This window comes from Chlorocebus sabaeus, chromosome 7 (genome assembly GCF_047675955.1).
Source record: "Chlorocebus sabaeus isolate Y175 chromosome 7, mChlSab1.0.hap1, whole genome shotgun sequence".
In the NCBI taxonomy this organism is placed as follows: domain Eukaryota; kingdom Metazoa; phylum Chordata; class Mammalia; order Primates; family Cercopithecidae; genus Chlorocebus; species Chlorocebus sabaeus.
In genome coordinates, this window is record NC_132910.1 from 109,361,209 (window position 1) to 109,385,211 (window position 24,003).

At 38.3% G+C, this 24,003-nt stretch overlaps 1 protein-coding gene and 1 long non-coding RNA gene across 4 annotated transcripts in view; one reads left to right on the forward strand and one right to left on the reverse strand.

The window, feature by feature from the left end:
• The window catches only part of LOC103236449 (uncharacterized), a 111,641-nt gene that overhangs the window by 37,284 nt on the left and 50,354 nt on the right, over positions 1-24,003 (reverse strand). The window lies entirely within an intron of this gene.
• Positions 3,342-24,003, forward strand: part of RXFP1 (relaxin family peptide receptor 1) — a 124,894-nt gene continuing 104,232 nt past the window's right edge. For all 3 annotated transcript variants that reach the window (XM_073017692.1, XM_008000108.3, XM_073017691.1), the window contains exon 1: positions 3,342-3,716. Coding sequence is in view for 2 of the 3 variants with exons in the window: in XM_008000108.3 (XP_007998299.2) it covers positions 3,608-3,716 (109 nt within the window). In the remaining variant the exon portion in view is untranslated. The remainder of the gene's footprint in view (positions 3,717-24,003) is intronic.

Consider the following 24,003-nt stretch of genomic DNA (forward strand, 5'->3'; position numbering starts at 1 on the left):
AAATCTGAAGCAGCTGCAGCTTAACCACAGTGACTGAGCATGCGCATTAAGGTTGTGAGGGAAGAGGAAGAAAGATGGCTGCTTAGGGAACACACAGGTTACCAGACATGAAACAGCAAGGTTAATTTCCAGATCCCACCCACTAACCCAGTCAACAGACTATATCACTTATTTTATCCCATCAGCCTTGAGCAAGGTAGGCTCAATCTAGATAGAATAAGCCTAGAGCTTGAATATATTCAGTTAAGGGAACTATGTAAAACAAAGTTAATACTAAGCCCTCCCCAGAGTTTGCACTTATTGTGTAAGATGATACAGAGATGAATAGATAAATGTTGAGCTTGTTGACTTGTTGACACTGCCCTCCTCTTCTTCACATTACCAACTTTGCAGAGGGTCACTAAATTCTGTTATCTCCCTGTTATATCCCTCAACTAGATATAGGGCAACACGAAAATCCACATGGGATTTGGCTTACAATGTAATGGTTGATTTCCTGCTAAAATGACAATAGCTTCTGGTCAGTTTTCATCTAGGGCAAAATTGTTTAGATTTTATACAAAATATTTTAAGAAATACCTGTGCCTACTAACTGCTCTGTCCTAGTTGCACATTTTGCTAGGTATCACTCCCTAAAAGTTATTTCATTTCAGAATTGTTTAATGCTAAATCAAGCAGCTGGTATTTTTGGTGTGACACAGAGGTGATGAGTTCCTCAAGGGTCTTGCCTGACTGACAGCTGTCAACTAGAAATGGATGCATAGAATGAACAATTTGGCAGCATGCATTTTAGCCTTTAGATTGCACTTAATATTTTTAATGTATGGTTAGTTTACTATTATCCGAATATCTCTACATGATGAAGGTCTTATTGAGGTTTCACCAGCCTCTCACACTGGGACTTTCCCAGGTCTACAATCAAAAAAACACACCATAAAATGGCTTTTTCTACTGTTGAAAAATGGTGATTGTGAAAAGGTTCAGAAACATGGACAGAAGCCCTCAAGTGCCATTACCCAGTTTTAAAACATGATACTGAAAAAAAAAAAAAAAAAAAAAAAGTCATGGTTTATTTCCGTCATGGTAGGATGGAAAAGCCACAAGATTGTTGTGGATCTGTACAGTGCAGGCAGGTTAACAATGCTTGTTTGGTTTGACTCACTAGGTTGGTTTGAGAAGTAATTTTCAAATAGAAGTTTTTGTTATTATTCAAAGAGCCTCAATAAGGTTTTAAGAAGAGATTCAAAGATAAGAAAGGGTATCAGCCTCTATTAGCCTGTGTCTAGGGTAGAAACCCCTGACATGCTCAGCCAAGTGGAGGCATTGACATCACAGATTCTATTGGGCCCAGAGTGCAAGTTTATAATTGAACAATGTAGGCAGGAAGAGAAGGCTAAGAACACACACTATCTATTTGTTTTTAAAACTCTTTAATATGTGTCTTCAAACTGCAAAACAAGAGAATGAGAAAACACACTTTAATTCAAATCTTAAGAAGAATTCTATTTCAGTAATCTGGTTAAATAATAATAATAATAATACCTAAAGATTACTTAGGGGAGTCTTTTGCTACAATGCAGTGGTTCTCAACCAGGAGTGATCTTGTCCTTCAGGAACATTTGCCAGCTGCTGGAGACACCTTTAATTGTTGCAACTGGAGAGTGCTACAGGCATCCAGTGGGTGGAGGCCAGGGAGGTTATTAAACATTCTACAATGTAAGGGACAGCCTCTCACAATAAGGAATTCTCCAGCCCATAGTACAAACAGTACCTACCTCAATGTATGGCCAGGGTATACTATATTCACTTTTGGGTTTTGCCACCAAAATACTTCTATAAAACTAATATGCCAGATTCACTGCCTTTGCCAAAAATAAGACAGAAGTGACAAACAATGAAAATTATTCATTCAGATAAACATCTATTTTAGTAAAACCTAATAGATTCTTAGTAAAATGACAGATGATTTGGAAATTTTGTCCTGATAATTTGAGAAGATTTAAAATACATTGTTAACGAGTACTTCCTGGCTAGCGGCCCACTAATTGTATGTATCTGTGATAATGCGCTCAGGCAAGATTTTCAAAGTTTGCACAATAACATCAGAATGATTTTGAAGACCTCTGTATCAACAGCTTACTTTTTATTGACACTTCCCAAAGCAAGTTATTCAATTTTACTATTAAGAAGCTTCTTATGGGTCCTCCTTCTGATACTGCCCTTGACATATTCCACAGCATCCTTCCAAAAAACTACTATTTCTAAATAAATTTTTAAAAAATCCATGAACCACCCACATAATAATCTTAAAATATTTCAAGTATTATTAAAAATAGTGAAGATTTTATGGGACTAAATTCAGTTAACCATAAGCATGTCCAACAAAAGAACAGTGTCTTCACTAAATAAATCTACTGCTAAATGAATAAGGACTTGTGAAGATTCCTATAATTCTTCTTTCATGGAATTAATTATATTTATGGGGAGAGGAAGCAGTGTTAGTATAACCTTTTAGCCCTTATTTAGAAATAGGCTTATTATATTGAAGTCAATGATGTACAGATATGTAATCCAAGCAGATTCTACTTGTATATCTACAAGTAGGGAGCATTAACCTCAAAAATAAATTCCTCATGTCAAAGAGCTACTACTCATTTGTTCCAGAAATTCATCAGCAAGTTGCCAAATAAGAATGACCCAGTCTGGTTAAAAGAAAATGCAGTCTACAGAAATGTTCATTGCATTTTCATACTTTTTCCGCAATTGGTCAAATAATAAAAATCACCATATGAATGACTGACACTTAATAATCACCTGTAATGCAGTAGGACCTACACCCTTCACTATGCCCTGTGCTGGCCATCAGAGCTACCTTGTTGCGTACATATTTTGCTCCAGAAAAGCAAGGCTCAGCCAAGAGTCAGCACCTGCGTAACTCTAAAGTCACAGGGGACCTATAATTTAAACCCAGGCCGGCTTTGCTCCAGGACATCCAGTGACATGTCATGGTCTCCATTGTAGCAAAATTCACAAGTTCAAAAGGATTTTAAGTTGTTGTTTTATTCCTTTGTATTCTTCTTTCAACAATATCCTATTGTTCGAATTCCCAAACTCAAACAGTTTTATAAATGATTGCTGTAGTTACACTTTAATTCCTACCCCATAGTTAATTCCACAAAGGCATTTTGCCCTGTGTAATTCCATTCTTTTCCTAGTCCTGTGTCACAAGGGGAAAAAATATGTATTTGCTTATGAGATATCTCTTGCTCAATTTCTTTCTGGTAGTGTATCTTTGATCAGTTCAGACATTTCTCAGAGTTTGTATACACCCTCGTTTGTAGATATCCTGTGTGTTCTCTGAAACTTTATTGCTGCTCAGCTGTGTGTGTGTGTGTGTGCATGCACACGCGTGCGTATGTGTAAAGAAGGAGATTAGGACATTTAGAGAAGGAGGGCGGGGAGAAGAGATCCTGAGAATAGACAGGAGGAAAGAAAAAAAGAGGGAATGGAAAGAGACAGAGAAAGGAAATGGGAGTGGAAGGAGGGAGGACTGCTTTGTAGCTGCTAAGATTGCAGACAGAAATAGCACACAACCACCGTGAGCTGTATGCGATTCAGAAACCAAGACCAAATTTTGTTCACTTTCATTAATCAGTTGCTCAGAGAGAAGGAAATGACTCCTGTCTTCTTCTACATCTTAATTATTGGAAAATATTGTAAGTATGCTCAGTATCTAATTTTGTATACCTTAGTATTTTGTGGAATAACCGCAAGCACAAATGTTTATTCCTTATATTTATGCTTTTAAGATAAAATGCATTTACTGATAAAATTGTAATCTCACTTCAGAATTGTTCTTCTTAGTAAATGTCTGGTATTTGTATTAAAAACTGTAATATCTTATCATAGTCAATAGTGAAGCAAGACTGATGTGCCATGTAAACCTAGGCTTCATAATAACCAATTCATATAATTTATATTATAAGCAACATTATAATGTTTAAAGAGTAGTCATTCTTAAACTGTATTCAAGGAATATGTTCTTTGAAAAATCCTAGGAAAGTCCTCACATTTGTGCCAGCTTCTGTGTAGTTGTAATGCTCTGTCGCCCTTATCCTTTGTGATTTGCTATCATAGGTGTGCTTCTGGGCAGGGAGATGCATTCTTAAAACTCTTTATTTAGCAAGATTTATCACTGTTCCTTGAAAGAAAAACAAGGGAAAGCACAAAGCAATGAAAAACACAGCACAAAAGAAGCTTCAAGTGGGCATGTTATTTTTACTATAATGACAAATTTTGTTTTCTCTATGTGTGCTATGGTTTATTTTTCAGAAAATCTTTTTTACATTCAAAGGAAACAGCTGTTGTGTGTTAAGCTCCATTTGAATTATAGTATGTAGATAGAAATAAAATGTTTTTGTTTCTTAGGTAATAAATATGAAAAAGTCAAAGCCAAACCAAGAACAAAACTTTCTGGGTATCTTTAGTCCTTTATGATTCTGGGAATGTGGGCTTTCACTAATTTAGAAGTTAACAAGCCTTTTTATAGTTCTGTCTCTTAAAAGTTTGCATAAGTTTTGTTAACTCTGAGCTCTTCTATTAAGGAATGTCTCAGGGTAACTTTCAATCCTGACTCTCCCAATTGCAGTGTGTCAAAGTGATTATATTTTCCTTTTTCTTCTTCTTTCCTCCTTCCCTCTACTCCATCTCATCTAGAGTTAAAATTAAAGGATGACATCAAAACCACAGAAACTATTCAGAATCCCAGGGAAATATTCTAGTACTAGCTTTCTCCATCTTTAATCTTGATTACTGACATTCCTATTTTTTAACTGAAGGGAAAACAATAAATTGCAAACCACCACCAAAAATGTAATGTTTCTAATTCCATGTTTAAACTACCAGAGCTTTTGACATTTGTGGCCAACAGCTTCAAAAAATAATACCATATTTTACCATCCCTATTCCATTTCAATGAAGTGAATAGATTAAATAAGCCAGAGGAATATTTCCAGAATAGTCATTCTAGTATAAAGAACTTAAGGGTATATAAAAGGTGTTTGGGGCAGGTTGAGAAGCAATTTTGACCACTGTGTTACCAGTCATTTCAGGTTAGGAAAAAAATTCCATGTTTACATGTACCTTTTTGTTAATAATTATTTTCATGAGCAGGAAATAATAATGATGGTGGTCATGATGATGCCAAAACCCTCTGTCTCTTTAAATTTAACTTCTCTTTTGATTCAAAAGAAAATTTGGGAATGTAGTGTAAGTTGAGAGCTCCAAGTTCTCATCCTTCCACGCCTTCCCCAGGAAATGAGGGCATAAACATTTGCAGCAAAGTTTGGCAAGCCAATTCCTGGCTACATGGTGTTAACTGCATGTTAGGGTGGGGGAACACTTTTCAGAGACCCCCTGAAATAGCACCCACAGCCAGGGTTCACCTTGAGTTTAGCCCCTCACCCAGGCTTCACGTAAGTGAGGATTTCCTGGGCACACAGCAACGGAAATCAACAACCATGCATAAGGACAAATTCTTAAACCTCTGTAAATGCCCCATGGTGGTTGTTTCTCTGTGTGTTTGTTTTGTTTTATTTGTTTTTATATCCACTTTCCTGTTACGGGAAAGGCGATGTGATACCATGGAAGACACCTAACGTAAGATGCTTAGCTGCACTACCATGTACCAGTTCTATGGTTTTCAGCAAATGATTTACCTCTTCTGAGCATGTGAAATGGCAATCAAATCCTTTACCCTGTCTACCTCTCAGACCTCCTGTGTTCCGTTCTTTGTTACAAAAATTACCTCCTGAATCTTCACAACAACTCTATTATGTGGATACAATTAAGCACACGAGGTAGGACATTCAGTGCCTTGTCACAAGACTCGAGCTAATAAATGCCAAGATTGGAATGCTTTCAAAGCCGGTGCTCTCTCCCCCAGACCACGATAATTCTCAGTAGCCATAATGTGTATAAATGGGCTTTGAAAACTGTAAAGCCCGTTACAGACGTAAGTAACTATTAGTCATCCTTTCAACCAAAAATACCTATGCATGCTAGAGCAGTGACCATGCTTTATTCACCTATCTTATTAAAGTAAGCATAGTCCCTGCTCTGAAGGGATAGAATGGAGAAGACCGCAAGTTGATCTAAAATTCAATTCAATAAGACAAGTGCAAAAATTGAGGCCCACAAACAGAGGTGACATTAAGACTTAGAAAAGATTTCCTTTTAGCCTTAAGAATTTTTCACTCTTTAAAAATCCTTCTGTCCATAGTCTAATTAATCGTATTGTGCCAATGTTAATTTTTTAGTTTTGTAATGTACTAAAATTATGTAAGATTAAGGAAAGCTGGGTGAAAGCTGTATAGGACCTCTCTATACTATTTTTTCAACTTGTAAGTATGTAATTATTTCAAAATTCGTAATTAAAAAGCAATCCCCAGGACAACTTGTATTTTAAGTTATTATCAGACAATGCTTTGTTATTTCTTAAATGATTTCACTAAGCAAAACAATTTTTTTTTTTTTTTTTTTTTTTTTTTTTTTTTTTTTTTGAGACAGAGTCTCGCTCTGTCGCCGAGGCTGGAGTGCAGTGGCCAGATCTCAGCTCACTGCAAGCTCCGCTTCCCGGGTTTACGCCATTCTCCTGCCTCAGCCTCCTGAGTAGCTGGGACTACAGGCGCCTGCCACCTCGCCCGGCTAGTTTTTTGTATTTTTTTAGTAAAGACAGAGTTTCACCGGGTTAGCCAGGAGCAAAACAATTCTTTTACTTAATGTTTTAGATAGGCAGGGAACAAGTGAAGATACAGGAAATAGAAGGAGTTCAAACATAAGCTTGATCCACTTTAGTATTTTGCCAAGGACTGGCCCAGCTTAGTAAGGTCCTCACTTTCAGACTCCTAGAGACACCAGGCTACCTGGCCTTTGCCAGTACTCTCACAACTTGTAACAGTTTTCTTCTGTAACTATGAAGAAGAGAAAAGGAAGAGACAATTCCAGAACAGACCGTTAGCTTGGTTAGTACATGGAAAAAGAGAATGTGGGCATATTTATCCAATTCCAAAAGGTGGGAGAATAAACACACCAATATGCAGACCACGGAGGTATACTGTGTTCCACCTTATACTTTGGGGGCGGTTGGGTTTTTTTAATTTGTATAAATTTATGGGGCATGAGTGCAATTTTGTTACATGCCTAGATTGCATAGTGGTCAAGTCAGGACTTTTAGGGTATCCCTCACCTGAGTAACATGCATGGTACCAATTAAATAACTTCTCACCACCTTATATTGTGGGGGCTGCTGGCAATTTTGTATTGTTTTTACTATGTATTTTGAATCATATTTTTAAGTTTCAAATGGAAGGAAGATTAATGAATCTGTGCAAATGCACCCTGATCTACATAAAGGGAAATTATTATGTTTGTGAACTAGTCTTTCAAGCACAGTTTCACACATTAGTACAAACTTGTTAAACTAAAATGCCTGGAGTTGAGTATTCTAGTTAGGTTTAACTTTTTGTCTGAAAAACTGTAAGCATTTAGACCATTTGATTTCAATCCTTATGTTTACGGGTGTAGTTGTTTTTCTATTTCCTGTTTATTGAGAGGTCTCCATGGATGAGGAACAATGTAAGTGCTTTACAAACATGATCTTATTTTATTCCTATAATAGCCCTATGAGATATTCTCGCTTTACAAAATAGGAAACAGAGAATGAGAAATATCTGGTAGCATTCCTGGCACCACTTCCTAGTAATGATGCAAAGGAGATTTGAATCCAAGTCTATCTCCTTAAAAAGCCTATGCTGTTAAACATTATTCGATTCTAGCACTTTCTTAAATTATAGTATAGAATTTAAAGTGACCTTAACAGACCCCTGACCTAGCTTATTGGCCTTCAAGCAAGTTAGATTTTTCTCTATTTTAGATATTAATCCATAAGGAAATATTGACCAGTCCAAAGTCTCAAAGCTGGTAAATCCAGGGCTTCCACCACCTACGGTGAGGGCCTCCCCATCCAAGGCAAGTTCAACAAATCCATGCTAGGAGTTTATATATCTCCTCTTATGAGCTGGTGCTATCTGCTTTGTGTACATTCCTCAGTGTACACCAACAACTGATGAATTAGTATATGTAAATAATTTGAATATATAGAAAGCACTTTTGTTTGCAGCACATGACACTTAGCTATACATATAGCAAGTGCCAATAAATACTGACTTAATTCCTATGTTAGCTTACCTCTCCCTCCTCTTGGATATTTTATTAGCCCCACAACCCCAACAGCTATATTTCCTTCCTATGTGTAGTGATCCAATACTCTCTCATCTTTTTAAATTCTACAGCTTCATCTATTTCTGTGATCAGAACAACAAGGACCCAACACTAAACCAAAAGCTCTTTCCTTCTTTGGAGATAAGCAAGGGCAAGTTGTGAATATTTCAAATTTAGGTTTTGTTCTCTATTACAACAAAAATAAATATCAAGTGGAAAAAAGGACAGTGTAAAGTGAGACATCGTGTTGTTCATGTTAGAACTCGGTATTTTCCTACTAAATAACTGTATTTTATAGCAACCTGGATATTATTAGATTTGTTAAATAGATTCATTTTATAATTATTTCAGTACTACCTAAATTAACTGGGTCTCTTGATTTCTTCAATCTTTTATGATAATAAATATGCCTTTTGGAAATCATCAATGTTTTCAAAAAAATTCTGAGAGTTAATCTTTGGGAATAGTACTCTTGGGACTTTTCACCAGCTGGTGTAGGCCACCTGGAGCCCTTGCCTCTGGCCATTGTGCCAGCAACTCTTTCCACCTCTCTCTCACCATCATTCTTCCTCAACTCCTCCTCCCAGATTGCTCCAGGAACTCAAGTTCTCATTGAGTTCCAGTGCAGATGGACACAGCTCTCTCTCTCTCTCCTTAGCTCCTGTTTCCAAATGCAATCCTAGGTCTACGTTTAGACAAGGTGCTCAGTTGAACCAAAATGTTACCCACATGATTAGCTACAAATGAAACAGAGATAATCTGATATATTAAGATTCACACTTAAAAAAACAAAAAGCTGTTGAGATTTTAAATAACTTTTTTGTTAGAGGATTGAGTATCCACTTGAACCGAGAGGCCAGGTAATTATATGAGTTACTCCACTGATTAAAACATATAGTTGATCAGGCGCCATGGCTCACGCCTGTAATCCCAGCACTTTGGGAGGCCAAAGCAGGAGGATCACTTCAGGTCAGGAGTTCAAGACCAGCCTGGCCAACATGGCAAAACCCTGTCTCTACTAAAAATATAAAAGTTAGCTGGGTGTGGCAGTGGGCACCTGTAATTCCAGCTACTTGGGTGGCTGAGGCTGGAGAATTGCTTGAACCCAGGAGGCAGAGGCTGAAATGAGCCAAGATCATGCCACTGCACTCCAGACTAGGTGACAAGAGCGAGACTCCATCTTCAAAAAAATATATATATATATATAAAATACATATATATGTATAGTTATATATAAAACTACAAATATATATATATATGTATAGTTATGCTGTTGTCTCCTACTAATCTTTTCCCTTGGTTCTCATCTAATTCATTTAAGGAAAAATGAAGTTTCTTTTTCCACTTCCCACAATTTGATCCTCGAGCAAATTGCTATTACTTAGACAGTTTCTATTTAATGTCACTCAAGTACTATTTTTAATTTCAGTTTCATAAAAAATCAGATTTTTTTGAGTTGGAAGGCAAGGTAAAGCTATAAAGGACAACGTCCTCATTTTTCACATAGAAAGAAACTAAGACCATATAGCTGTGTTCCCTTTAGTTTTCAGCTCCTTATTCTTAATTCACTTTTAAAAGTGGGTCTCCAAATTTCATATGTAGGACAAAAGGGGCAAGAAATATCAAAAGGGTAAAATATCACTTGAAAATAGAACCTAGACAGAAATTATTAAAATAAATGTATTATCTACCAAAATCCTAGCCTCAATGATTAAGACTTTGCCACTACACTAAGCTAGTATAATCCCTCTTCACATACCTATATTGTAGAAAAACATTTAAATCATTCTCACAACCAAGGAGAGAAAGGTTCTCATGGCACCTGCCCATCACCATGTTTGCAGCCAGGCCCAGAGGAACTTTAATGACAGGGACTTTAAAAAAGCTTAGAGTAAGGTGGGGGGCAGTGACTCATACCTATAATCCCACACTTTGGGAAGCCAAGGCAGGTGGATTGCTTGAGCCTAGGAGTTCAAGACCAGCCTGGGCAACATGGCGAGACCCCCATCTCTACAAAAAATACAAAATTTAGCCCGTCGTGGTGGCAAGCATCTGTAGTTCCAGCTGTTCAGGAAGCTAAGGTGGGAGGATCGCTTGAGCCTGGGAGGCAGAGGTTGCAGTGAGCCAAGATGGTGCCATTGCACTCCACCCTAGGCAACAGAGCAAGACCCTGTGGCAGAAAAAGAAAAAAAAAATGCTCAGAGTCAGTCAACACCCAGTGGATGTCTTCACTATTAATATCTCCTCTCCAGTCCATGCTCCTATCCTATTCCCCAGACAATAGAGTCATCTCTAAAGATGGCAGCCCTTTTCATCACATGCCATGCAAATCATGAATTTGGCCATTGGGGTCACCCCTCTAAGGTGAGAGAGGCTTCATGTGCCACAGGTTGAAAAATGAGACTGAGCATTGCTACAGCAGAAGAAACTTTGCCAACTTCTCAGGAGTAATTTATAGGCTATCAGAATTTATCAGACATTTCTAGTGTCCAGAGAAATGCCCTCCTTTTTTCTGGGTGCCCCAGATAATGTAGGCACCAAATACCTGTGTGCTTCACTGCTCCCATAATCTCTTCCTTCCCACCAAAAAAGAGTGCCATCTCTTCTGTCTTTCTGCCTATGCAGGTGCCAGAGAGGGCGGACAGTGGAGGCCCTGGTCGTAGGGAGTCGAATATCCCTAAACTTACTGTTTTCTTCCCTCTCCCCACTCCAGCACACACAGTTTCCTGAGAGAGTAACATGTTTCAATCCTCACCTTTGTGGGGATTGAAAGGACACTCACAGAGCAACATAGAGCATCCTCACTGTTACGTTAAACGACCCCAAGGTATTCATTCCTGATATGGTGAAACATAAATCCCACACTGGTTGTAAACTCTGCTATCATGAAAGTCTGATCTCTTTTTTCGCTTGCTTGTTTTGTTGTTTATGAGACAGGGTTTTGCTCTGTGGCCCAGGCTAGAGTGCAGTGGTGTGATCACAGCTCTCTGCAGCCTCAGCCTCCTGGGCTCAAGTGATCCTCCCACCTCAGCCTCCTGAGTATATGATACCACAGGTGCGTGCCATGACGCTGGCTAATTTTTGTATTTTTTGTAGAGATGGGAGTTTCACCATGTTGCCCAGACTGGTTTCAAACTCCTGGGCTCAAGCCATCCACCCACCTCAGCCTCTCAAAGCTCTGGGATTACAGGCGTGAGCCACTGCTCCCAAACTCCTTCAAGTTTTGATCCTGCTACATGCTTGGTTTCTCCTCCTTTGCTTCTCTCCCACAGATTGTCTATTTAGTGCCAAGTGGACTCCCTGAAGCTTTCCCTTTCCTGGCTAAGCAACCTAGATACTGGCTTCCAGTTCTAATTAACCAGTTCCTCTTTCTCCCTTAGTGCTTAATTTATCCTTCCTATCTTAATAATTCTCTGTATTCCTTAGTCTCACCACGCCTTCTGACAAAATACTCACAAAGAGAAATCCCCTGTCTTGGTCCCAAATCTTGCAACCCAAATTCTTATTTCTACTCATTTCCCTAGTAAATACTTCCTCCTCATGAATGAGGACTTTCATAGGGAATAGCTGCCTGTTAAACATACTATTTGCAGATTATAGCCCTACCTCATTTTGCAGTTACCTGGGTTCATGGACATTTTTGGTCGATTTTTTTCGGTGTTGTGTAAATTGGTTCCAACAACTGATCCTAATAATACAAGCAAGTTATGACCCTGCAGATTCCTGTAGTTGTAGCCATTTAAACAGATAAATCTAACTTTACAGAGTTTAAATTAAAACAGTATAAAATAGAACATGCAAATAGATATGAAATGACAAATTTTGAACAAAATTTATGTGTGTGTGCCTGGATCTATTGAAAGAAATCAGATAAACTGCCCTAGGAAGCTTTTTTGGAAGCTTTTCCCAGGCACATATTGCAAGTATAAGTTAATGAAAATAACTGTTCTCAGGTGCATCACACATTGGCTTCTGAGATGCAGCAGAATCCACTCTGCCATTGTCTTCACTCATAAAACCTCGGATTCTTTTTATCCTCTTCTCTCACCCTCTGTTGCTCACCCCAGCCTTTTGATATTTTAATGGGTTTTTCCCAGAGCAGGCTAGAAATGTTTGATTCATTTTCAATGGTCCAGAAGATTTGCCGTTTTTACTTTCTCAGTTGTGGCTGATTTGCTGGAAATTGCAAAACTGCCTCATGGTTTATAAATGTTTCTACTTTCTCACACATTTCAAACTTAGACACAATGACATCATCAGTCATGCTTTCTGTTAGCTTCTTAACCTCCGTTTAACCTCCCTCTTTGTGTTAAGATCAGCAGAGGTGGCCAGTTGAGCAAAGTCAAATTTAGATTTTTATTTCTGCCCTTCTAATTGCAGTCGTTACCCCTGATCCTGTGAACTTGCGGCACAGCAGTTTAAGCACCCTGGACAGGAAAGAGGGCCTGCTTTTGTTTGTTGATATTTTCTCAACCACTGAGCATTTGTCTTCAATGGTGATCCAAAATAATGTGGCAAGTCATTTGTCTATCAAATCCATTTTAATGGGAAAAATCTGTACAAAGCTTTTTGTAGCGCTTCTGGCTCTTGGGCACCTTTTTTCAAAGTTCCTATGCTAGTAAAAATAGCAGGTTCAATTTGAAAGCCCCACGCCCTCTTCTGTTCTTCAATCCCCTAGAGGCTTTGAGTCTTTTTTGAGACAGGGTCTTGCTCTCCTGGCCCAGGCTGGAGTGCAGTGATGCAATCTTGGCTCACTGCAAACTCTGCCCCCTGGCTCAAGCAATCCTCCCAACTAAGCCTCGCGAGTTGCTAGGACTACAAGTGTATGCCACCATGCCTACCTATTTTTTAAAAAAAAATTTATAGAGAGGAAGGCACACTACATTACCCAGGCTGGTCCCAAATGCCTGGGCTCAAACCATCTGCCTACCTCAGCCTCCCGAAGTGCTGGGATTGAGCCACTGCACCTGGCCTGCCTTTGACTCTTCACTATTTCTCTCTCTTTGATCCAAGGCCCCTTGGCCTCACTCTCTGCCCCTCTGTTTCCTCAATCACTCAGCCCCTCACTCCTGATCCACTCCTGACACACATGTTCCCCTGCTGCACAGGGCCATCTCGAACACAAAATTTACTTCTAATTTTTTCAGGAGAATCCGCCCTTCGGTTTCTGTCCTTTATTTCCTCAGAAAGCATGGGGTTGGGGAGGGGTTCAGGGAATAATAACAAAGGTAATGCCAGCATTCTCTGACATGAAGTTTGAGGGTAGAAGGAAATGTTATAAACTACTACTACTACACACACACACACACACACACACACACACACACACACACTTTAAATCTTTTGCCATCATTAAGCATACCAAAACCAGGTACGATATATAGTGTAAACATTTTCATGTTTATAGACCACAAACCTCAGATGTGCAAAAATTACATTTTATGTTTCTATGACTAAAATTCAGAGCTCATGACTCCTACATAAAATAATAGAACATTTAAATTTGCTAATTCAAAGTAGCTTGGTTTTAAAATCTGGCACTTTTTCTTTAAAATGCAATCTGGGTTTGTTTGGTTGTTTTTTGTTGTTTTTTTTTTTTACATTTGTGGGTATATGAGCAGGTTTGTTACATGGTTATATTGTGTGATGCTGAGGCTTAGGCTTCTAATGATCCCATCACCCAAGTAATGAACATAGTGCCTGATAGGCAGTTTTTCAGAATTTGCCACCCCCTCCCCTTTTGGAATCCCCAGTATCTCTTGTCTCCATCCTTTTGTGTGTGTTTACTCTTGCACCCAGTGTTCAGCTCCCACTTATAAGTGAGAACATGTAGCATTAGTTTTTCTGTCTGAGTGAATTTACTTAGAATAATCACCTCCAGCTACATCCCTGTTGCTGCAAAGAACATGATTTTTTATGGCTGTGTAGTATTCCATGGTACCATATGTTCTTTATCCAATCTACCGTTGGTGGACATCTAGATAGATTCCATATCTTTGCTATTGTGAATAGTGCTGTGATAAACATATATATGAGTGGAGGTGTCTTTTTGGTAGAACTGTGTATAAAATACAATCTCAATCACTTAAGAAATCTTACCTTCTCTACCCTTTTACCCTTCTGACCAACAGCATCTGATTTCAGTGACAGCTTCACAAACATCAAAATTGAGGAGGCAGGTAGACAGGTGAACACCTCCAGTCACTTTGCCAGCTACTCCTGACGGTTAACTCACTCTGGCAGGGATGGGTGACACCAGCACCCATCAAGGCATTCAACGACTCTTCCACATTGTTCTCCAGCTAATCCACATGTTTATCACCAAAGACCGCCACCACCATCTGCTCATAGCCTTCTCAGGAGAGCATAAGAAGCCCTCAAGTGTCCTTTCTCACCTATTGGGAACTCAGGCAGATTCGGGGCTGACAAAGGCTCTGGGTCTAGCTCACCCATTCACCATCGCCTCCCTCACATCAAGACCCTGCTTCTCCTAGAGACTTGCCCTTTCATTGAGCTGGACTTTAGGATTCGAGACAAGAATCACTTCTGCTTAGGCAGTCCCCCAAATTCTCTTAGCAATTTCCACCTCCTCCCTCCCTCTACAGAGTTTTAATACCAAAGGGACAGGGTGCTTCCTTCTCACATTTCACTCTCAGCAGGTTCAGGAAAACTGCTTTGAGGGCATCATACATACTTAACCCTTAACTCTCTCTAGAGGTTGTGGAAAGACTGGATGTTCTGTGTCCTTCATTACTGGATCTTAATGTTCAAGACCAATATGGTAAATAAAAGAAGTAAATAAAAAGAAAGAAAAAATATTCGTCTCTCAAGCACCTGTCTTTTGTCATTGAAAGCCATGACTCTAAAAAGCTTTGGAATTTAAAGCCAAGAAGCTGAGGACTCTAGAAAGATTTTTTGTGTTCTGCCTTCCCTGAGCAATAAAGTACAGTCTAAATTTCTAGTTTTAGTGGTGGAAGAATAAAAAAGAATAACCATGAAGGAAGCATACATGGACATACCCTAAAATCAGTAATTATAAACACAAAGCCACAGTAATTAGAAATAATCATTATAATGAAATACCTTAGTAAGAGATGCACCCTTTTTATTTGCAAATCATATCACATCAAATTTTTAGCTATTTCCCAACACTGTAAAATAGACACAAGTGAATGTGTATATTTACCCTTACTCTCAAGAAACTTCTATAGGAGAATCAGAATTTTCAAAACTTGCCTAATGATAGATAGGGTTAGTCTATCTTTATTTGGTCATTTATTTTTTAAGTCACACACAAAAAATGTGCTTACCCTATTTGGATTCTAACTCAAATATCTTGGCTCAAAATTCTGTACTCTTTCTGATACCAATTTTCCCTACTTTTCTATTCTGTTGCCCATAGTGGTTCCTCATATTTCACTTACACCTGCCTTTCATGTAACTTTTGTTTTTAATCTCTTTTCCCTACACTTTTCTATATGTTTTTTTCCTATTGCTTTAATCAACACTAATCACACTATTATAGATGAAATACCAATGTATAAAAGTGTTATTCAAAGTGTGAAAAATCCCAAATTATTAGGCATATTTATTAAATTTCTCCCACAAATTCTTTCTGATGCAATGTCTAAAACAATAGAATGTGTAATAAATAATTGGTAGGAGTAAGGAATAGTCTCACATGACACTCTCACCCCTTAGAAACTACTCGATCACATTCTTCTCTAATTAGTCTCCCAGTGACCTACACCACTTTTAAATTTATTCTGGGGAAATTGCGGCAGATTTTTAATGTATATTATAATGTGCTTTATTCTATGTACTTAGATACACAAAGTGTTCTAAATCAATGTTATGATATTCTGACTTTTTTTTTTTTTTTTTTTTTTTGAGATGTTTCATTCTTGTTGCCCAGGCTGGAGTGCAATGGCACGATCTTGGCTTACTGCAACCTCCGCCTCCTGGGTTCAAACGATTCTCCTGCCTCAGCCTCCTGAGTAACTGGGATTACAGGCATGCACCACCACGCCCGGCTAACTTTGTATTTTTATTAGAGACAGGGGTTTCTCCATGTTGGTCAGGTTGGTCTCGAACTCCCAACCTCAGATGATCCACCCACCTTGGCCTCCCAAAGTGCTCAGATTACAAGCGTGAGCCACCGTGCCCGGCCTTATTCTAATTATTAATAGGAATTATTTACATTATTAAAGTTATAGGTAAGAGTCGTTAAATTGTTAATGTTTTGGTTAAATGATAAGCACTCATAAATGTTGTCTGATTAGATTTTCACATGAACCCTGAAAGGTAATGTTTTCTCACCTTTCCAGAATGAAGAGAGAAATTTAGAAATTTGTCAAGGTCATGGGCACATCAACACTTAGTCCAGAACTCGAACCTAAGCTTATCTGATTCCCAAGCCCGAGTTTTTTCAGTCACATACAAACACCAAAATCAAATTCTCTCTCATTTTTATTATTATTACATATAATAAGTAATTTCTATTTTATTACATATAACAAAATAATGTATATTGTTATATTATTAATATATTACATATGATAAAATATTACTATTATAGATAATATATGATAAAATGATTTATAATTATATAATATTTTATCATTTATTATATCTCATTTTATAAGATGAGAATTCCTATTCCCATTAACAGGGAAACAAGCTAGCCAAGCAAGCTGAACTGGTTGCAGATTTACCATGTTTTATTTCCCAGGGAGAGAAGAGAAGGGCACTGCAAGGACGGGTACAGCTTGTGCAAGGTCATGGAGACAGGAAAGGACATGGCAGGCTAAGAACACGGTGAGAAGTCTGGGGTAGTTTAAGAGGAGGGCTGAAGCAATGCTTGGAGATGAAGTTAGAGAGGATCACCAGAACCAGATCATGAAGGTCTTTGTAAGCCACGTGCCAGAGTTAGGATGGTAGTATATTAGTAATTCGAATCCAGGTTTTGCACAAAATGGAAGTAACTCAGGCAAATTACCAAAAATGGGCTACAATATGAGAAACTGAAAGCAATCCTTAGAGAGGGCGTGGCCATTGCACTTGAGTCACTGGAAGGATACAGGCTATGACCAAGTCGAATCAGCTACTGGTTTTCACAAGGAAGTAACTCAGGCAAATTACCAAAAATGGACTAAAATGTTAGAAACTGAAAGCAATCCTTAGAGAGGTCGTGGCCATTGCACTTGAGTCACTGGAAAGACATAGGCTATGACCAAGTCAAATCAGATACTGGTTTTCACATTGTTTTCCTAGGACCTTAATACATTTTTAAAATATTTTTCCCTATTCCTATCTATAAAATACACAAAATATGTGTGGAACACACTACAGAATGTTTGTTGAATACCCTGACTGTGATAGGACTGGCCTTTTTGATATTGCACTCCACAGATATCCAACTATTATCTCTATTTTTCATTCTCAAGAGTTTGATCTAGTCTGTGTTGTGTTTTCCACACTTCCTATTTCCCTTGTGTTATTTTCCAACTCACTATTTTCTTTAACTCTGGAAAGCCCTCTTATCCAGTTTGCAAATAAGGCAATAAATAAAACATAACAGAAAACATTAACAAAGTCTCATACAATAATGGACAATGGATGGACAAAATACTTATACACAGTTATTTGAATCAAATGGAATGAACTCATTATTTGGAAGTACATACAATCTGTACTCTTTAATCAATCAGTAACTTTGCAACACAAAGGTTGTTAGATAGTATCAGTCAACAGATTTAAGAGATTTTATTCAGCAACTATAACCTCACAGCAGTAGAAAACAGCACATAGACAAATAATTGAAAATATTGTGTTTATAGGACCAAGGCCTAATACCTCTAAGAATATAATTTTACTCTCTCTATTTTAATATATTTACATTTTAATCAATAGTACTACCCATGATATGTTTAATGCATGGGTGTAAATTCATTACTTTTTCTCATTTGTATTTTCCTTTATAAAGGACACCTTAAGAGTATGATGAAACAGTGCTGAAAGTTTAAGGTGCATTATGGGAAATGCATCAATCAGCAATAACTTCAATATCCTCAGCAGACTTTCAATTTTCCTAAGAATTGCAGAACCATAGACATGCTATCTAGAGAAATAGCTTGCTCAGAACATCTTTAAAATAAGAATACATTCAATCATTCTTGCGGGTAATTATTAACCCAAGTATTGAACTGTAAGAGATACCTGACTTAAAATAGGGTCTTTTTGCAAATACTGTATACATTATAAGCAAACCATTGTTAATGCCTTCTAACATGACTAGAAATATTATAACTATAGGTCATGGAAAACTATAGTTTTAATACACATATGAAAAGATTAGTGGTTTACCTTCAACTGAACGAAGTCATATTCTTCCACTGGTTAAATTATTTTCTGGCATAAATTAGATACATATTTGGAAACTCGTATTAACTGTTTCAAAATAACATAGCCAGGAAATCATATACACTTTGGAGTTGCAATATTGGTGTACTAAATAGGGTTTACACTTATGAGCTGAAAGAATTCCATACACATGGAATGCACAAAGTTTTGTTTACTGTTTCCAAAAAAAAGTAACTTCTATGCCAATTTGTGAATTTATATTAGGCTGGTACAAAAGTAATTGGGGTTTTGTAATAGAAAAAGTAATTGGGGTTTCTAATAGAAAAGTACAAAAGTAATTGGGGTTTCTAATAGAAACCTAGCTAAACTAGAAAAATAGCTTTGTTCACTTGATTAGTACAGATATATGCTCTAGAATCTAAATGTAAAATCCAACCTCTCTTTAGGATTTTTACCAATATTTGATGACAAACTACAGCTGTGGGAAATACAGCATTATCCCCACCACTGTGCTTACTGGTGAGCTAGTCCTCATTTGAAATATTTCTCTTTTTATCTCTTTCTTTCCTTAACTATCTCTTCCTTTCATCCTTTCCTTCCCTTTTTCCCCCGAAAAACAATTAAATTTTCTTAGTCTAGTTGTTTCACAGACAAAATCTATAGTCCCTAGAGTTTCTATGAGGCAGGTAAAGGGCTTACGTCCTTTGAGAAAACAAGGTCTTGGTGGCAGACTATGTTAACATCAGGCCTGAAATGCCCTTGGGGGATATTTATAGAAATTGGGTCTTACCTGGCTGACAACAGAGTCTGGAGAAAAGGACTACTTTCTATATGCCTTAAAAAGAACTTCACGACACCATTATTTTAAAATACTCTTCTAAGTATTTCAGATACACGGACAATTATTCATTCTTCCTTTCCTTCAATTTTGTTTTACTTCCTACAATATGCCAAGCACCAATACAGGCATCAGAAATAAATGATGGACAACTCCAGAAAGATCTCTCACCTATGGGAATTTATAATCTGGTGATGATATTTAAATAACAAAAAGTAAACTAATAAACAAGATATCTCAAAGAGTAATAAGTATTGTGATGAAGGAGAAAGTAGTGGAATAGGATAGTAACTAGCAAGGAATTTAAAGGGATAGAGGGATAGAAAGAGGGATCCCAAGCAGTCTCCCTAAGAGAGGGATACTTATGCTGAGGCTTGAAGAATGAGGAACAGTCCGCCTTGTAATGATCTGAGGGAAGAACAATGCAGGCACTCACATAGATGGAACAGCCAACTCAAGACTCTAAAGTCAGACCAAACCTAGCACATCAAGAGAGGACAGTGTTTGTAGGTCAAATTAAGTGAGGGAAGAAAAGTGAAAAGAAACCAAAGTTAGTGAATAGGATTGGCCCATCTATGTAAGGTTAAAAGGTAAAGGTTTAAAGTTTGGATTTTATTCCAAGAACAATGAAGTGTCAGTAGAAGTTTTAGAAGAAGACACATTAATGATCTACTTTAATTTTGAAAGATCCCTCGGGCTGCTGTGTGGAGAACAGGATGAAAAGAGGCCGGCATGGAAGCAGGAAGTCCAAGTGAGAGACAGCTGCAATTAGACATGATGGCTCGCACTCTGGGGAAATAAGCAGAGATGAGAAATTGACTCATTTCAGATAGTCAGGTGCTGAAGGATTGCAAGTGGGAGGCGATGGGCTAAAAGAATTCTTTGTTCCTAAAAGATGAGAGAATGCAAAATGAATTGTGAGAGAGAAGCGAAAGGCATTTTTTTTTTTTTTTTTTTTTTTACGGGGAGAAAGAATAGGGGCCAGTCGCAGTGGCTCACGCCTGTAATCCTAACACTTTAGGAGGCCGAGGCAAGCAGATCACCTGAGGTCAGGAGTTTGAGACCAGCCTGACCAACATGGAGAAACCCCGTTTCTACTAAAAATGCAAAATTAGCTGGGTGTTGTGGCACATGCCTATAATCCCAGCTACTGGGGAGGCTGAGGCACTTGAACCCGGGAGGCGGAAAACAGGTTGCGGTGAGCTGAGATCGCGCCATTGCACTCCAGACTGGGCAGTAAGAGCGAAAAATTCAATTCTAAAAGAAGGGTGCTTCCTTCCACGTTTCATAGATGTGCATCCAACCCATGTATTGTTCTAACGAGATGAGTACAGATGGGCAGGTGAGCAGGGGCCATTCAAAGCATGCCCAAGTGGCAAAAGCATTAAGAGAGTATGATGGAAGAGGGAGAAAATGAGTCATTCCTCACTACTTCACCCAGTGACCTGAATTAGCGACCATCTCCCATCATGGGAGGCATTAAATTGAGATAGCATTATGGATAGAAAGAGGAAGTTAGGCAGTTGGCAACACAAACTACTTGCTCTGTTCATTAAAAGACAAACTGGAAAGGTTTGGAGATGAGGGTGCTCTACAAAAGATGAAGAGTATTAACTAGTTCCTGATATACATTTATAATAAAAGAAAAAAGGCATATGTAATACCTACTTGATATCAGAGAGGGTCTTAGCATCAAATTAGACAACATGTGCTGCTTAGCATTTCAGATAGTATTTGGCCCATGGTGCTTATAATTTCATGGATTGATGATTGATTGGATGGTGTGGAATCTAGGAAGTATATTTTTAGTACAGTCATTAGTTACAATAGAACTAACCGTGTCCAGTAAAACCTTGTCTCAGACTCTAACAGCCTCTAACTGCCTTTGAAATTGTCCTTTTGGCTAAAGATGGAAAACAAAAATCACAGATTTTAAGTCATAAACACACAGGTGGAGTGGAATGAAATATCTGGAAATACCTTAACCTGGAAGTTAAGAGCAATGGGCTTAGAAAAAATGGGAAATTGTCATCTAGTACTGAGACTTCTGTGAAAAGTAACAGTGAGGAGATTTTGCACATCCATTAATTTTATCTAATCATACGAAACAACCTGTCAGGGAGTAGTTACTGTTACCAGAAAGGGGTCCCGATCTAGACCCCAAGATAGGGTTCCTGCATCTCACACAAGAAAGAATTTGGGGTGAGTCCAAAAAGTGAAAGCAAGTTTATTAAGAAAGTAAAGGAAGAAAGAATGGCTACTCCATAGGCAGAGTGGTAGCATGGGCTGCTCAGCAGCTTATACTTATTTCTTGATTCTATGCTAGACAAAGGGTGGATTACTCATGAGTTTTCTGGAAATGGGGCAGGCAATTCTCAAAACTGAGGGTTTTTCCCCTTTTGGGACCATATAGGGTAACTGACATTGCCATGGCATCTGTAAACTGTCATGGCACTGGTGGGAGTGTCTTTTAGCAATCTAGTACATTATAATTAGCATATAATGAGCAGTGAGAAGCCAGAGGTCATTTTTGTCACCATCTTGGATTTGCAGGGTTTTGGCTGGCTTCTTTACCGCAACCTGTTTTGTTAGCAAGGTCTTTATGACCTTATCTTGTACCAACCTCCCATCTCATCCTGTGACTAAGAATGCCTAAGCTCCTGGGAATGCAGCCCGCTAGGTCTCCACCTTATTTTACCCACCCCAATGCCTCTGACATTAGTAATTCTCCTGTTCCAGAAGAAGAAACTGAAGTTTAAGAAGCCTGTACAAAGCCCACAACAGTATATCTGGGAATGTCTAAGAATGACCCTCCCTGCCCTGCAGCAGCTACACTTTAGCCTGTGCTGTAAACATGCCATACAGGTGTGGGGAGCACACATTAGGGACTGCTGTTGTCTGAGGTTGTGGCAATTCCAAAAAAAGGCAAAAGCAGGAAACACACTATTCAAATTTAAATCAGCCTCTTTGATTTTGCTGAATAATAAGTAGTTGTATGGAAAAGCATTAAAATTAAACTCACCGGCAAGTAGATGTCATTAACAATGTAATAGCCACCACAGCAATCCTAAAAAAAAGAAGCAGTGGCCACTTTTCTGTAGTCTGTAGACAGCAGTCAGCCAACAGTCACTGCCCTGGACTGCCCTTGATGGCATTCAGAGTCATGCTTTTTGTTATTTTCCCACAAAAGGTTAGATCCCCACTATGCATCATGTCCAGAAAAACCTTGTCAAACTCTCAAAGTCTCTAAATGCCTTTGAAATTGTCCTTTCGGTTAAAGATGGAAGAAAGAAATCACAGATTCCAAGTTATGAACACACAGGAGAAGTGGAATTAAATATCTCATAAATAATATCACTGGCAATTATAAGTCTTTGTGACTTATACCCAGAATTCTCAGAGAGCTTCACGCACACACGCGCACACACACACAGTGTCCAGGGTAATTTCATATTTACTCAAAAACTGTGTGAGTATACACCCAAATTCTAGGTAGAGGGGGTGTCACATATTCTAAAAATAGTGGCAATTTCAAAACTTGGAAACCCTTTCAGCTCCAAGTCTAAAAGATAAAAATATTTCCTAAACTTATTTTTTAAAAACATTTTATTTTGAAAATTGTCAAACATACACAAATATTACAAAAGTAGTACAATGAACATCCATACACTTTTCACCTGGATTCACTCATAGTTAACACCTTTCCCCATTTACTTTATCTCCCTCACCAAACATAGATACATATTTTTTCTTGCTGAGTCATTTGAGACTCAGTGGCAGACATTATGACCCTTCACTAAGCACTTCAGCATGTATCTCCAAAGAGTTACAGTCTCTTAGCCCCCATACAATTACTAAATACAATTACATTGAAAAATAATATTATTTAACTGAAGTCTGTATTTCAGCAATCGTCTCAATTACATCCTTTATGAGGAGTGGCAGGGGGAATGATGCTTTTCTTTTTGTTTTTTTGAGATGGAATCTCACTGTGTCACCCAGGCTGGAGTGCAGTGGCGCGATCTCGGCTCACTGCAATCTCCAACTCCCGGGTTCAAGCGATTCTTTTGCCTCAGCCTCCCGAGTAGCTGGGCTGGGACTACAGGCAGGCACCACCATGGCTATTTTTTTTTTTTTTTTTTTTTTTTTTTTTTTGGTAGAGATGGGGTTTCACCACATTGACCAGGCTGGTCTCGAACTCCTGACCTCATGATTTGCCTGTCTTGGCCTCCCAAAGTGCTGGGATTATAGGCGTGAGTCACCGCGCCAGGCCCAGAATGATGCTTTTCTAATCCAGGCTCCAGTCCAGGATCACACATTGCATTCAGTGACCACAGCTGTATCATCTCCTTTAATCAGGAAACAATGACATTGTGAGAATTGAAGAATATGGACAAGTTGCTCCATAGAATATTCTTCAATTCGGGTGTGTCTGATGCAAGCATACTTGTACATACCTAAAGTAGACCTTTTACAAACCCAAGACTGTTAAAAAACTTACTGTAAAAATACAGCAAGGAAAG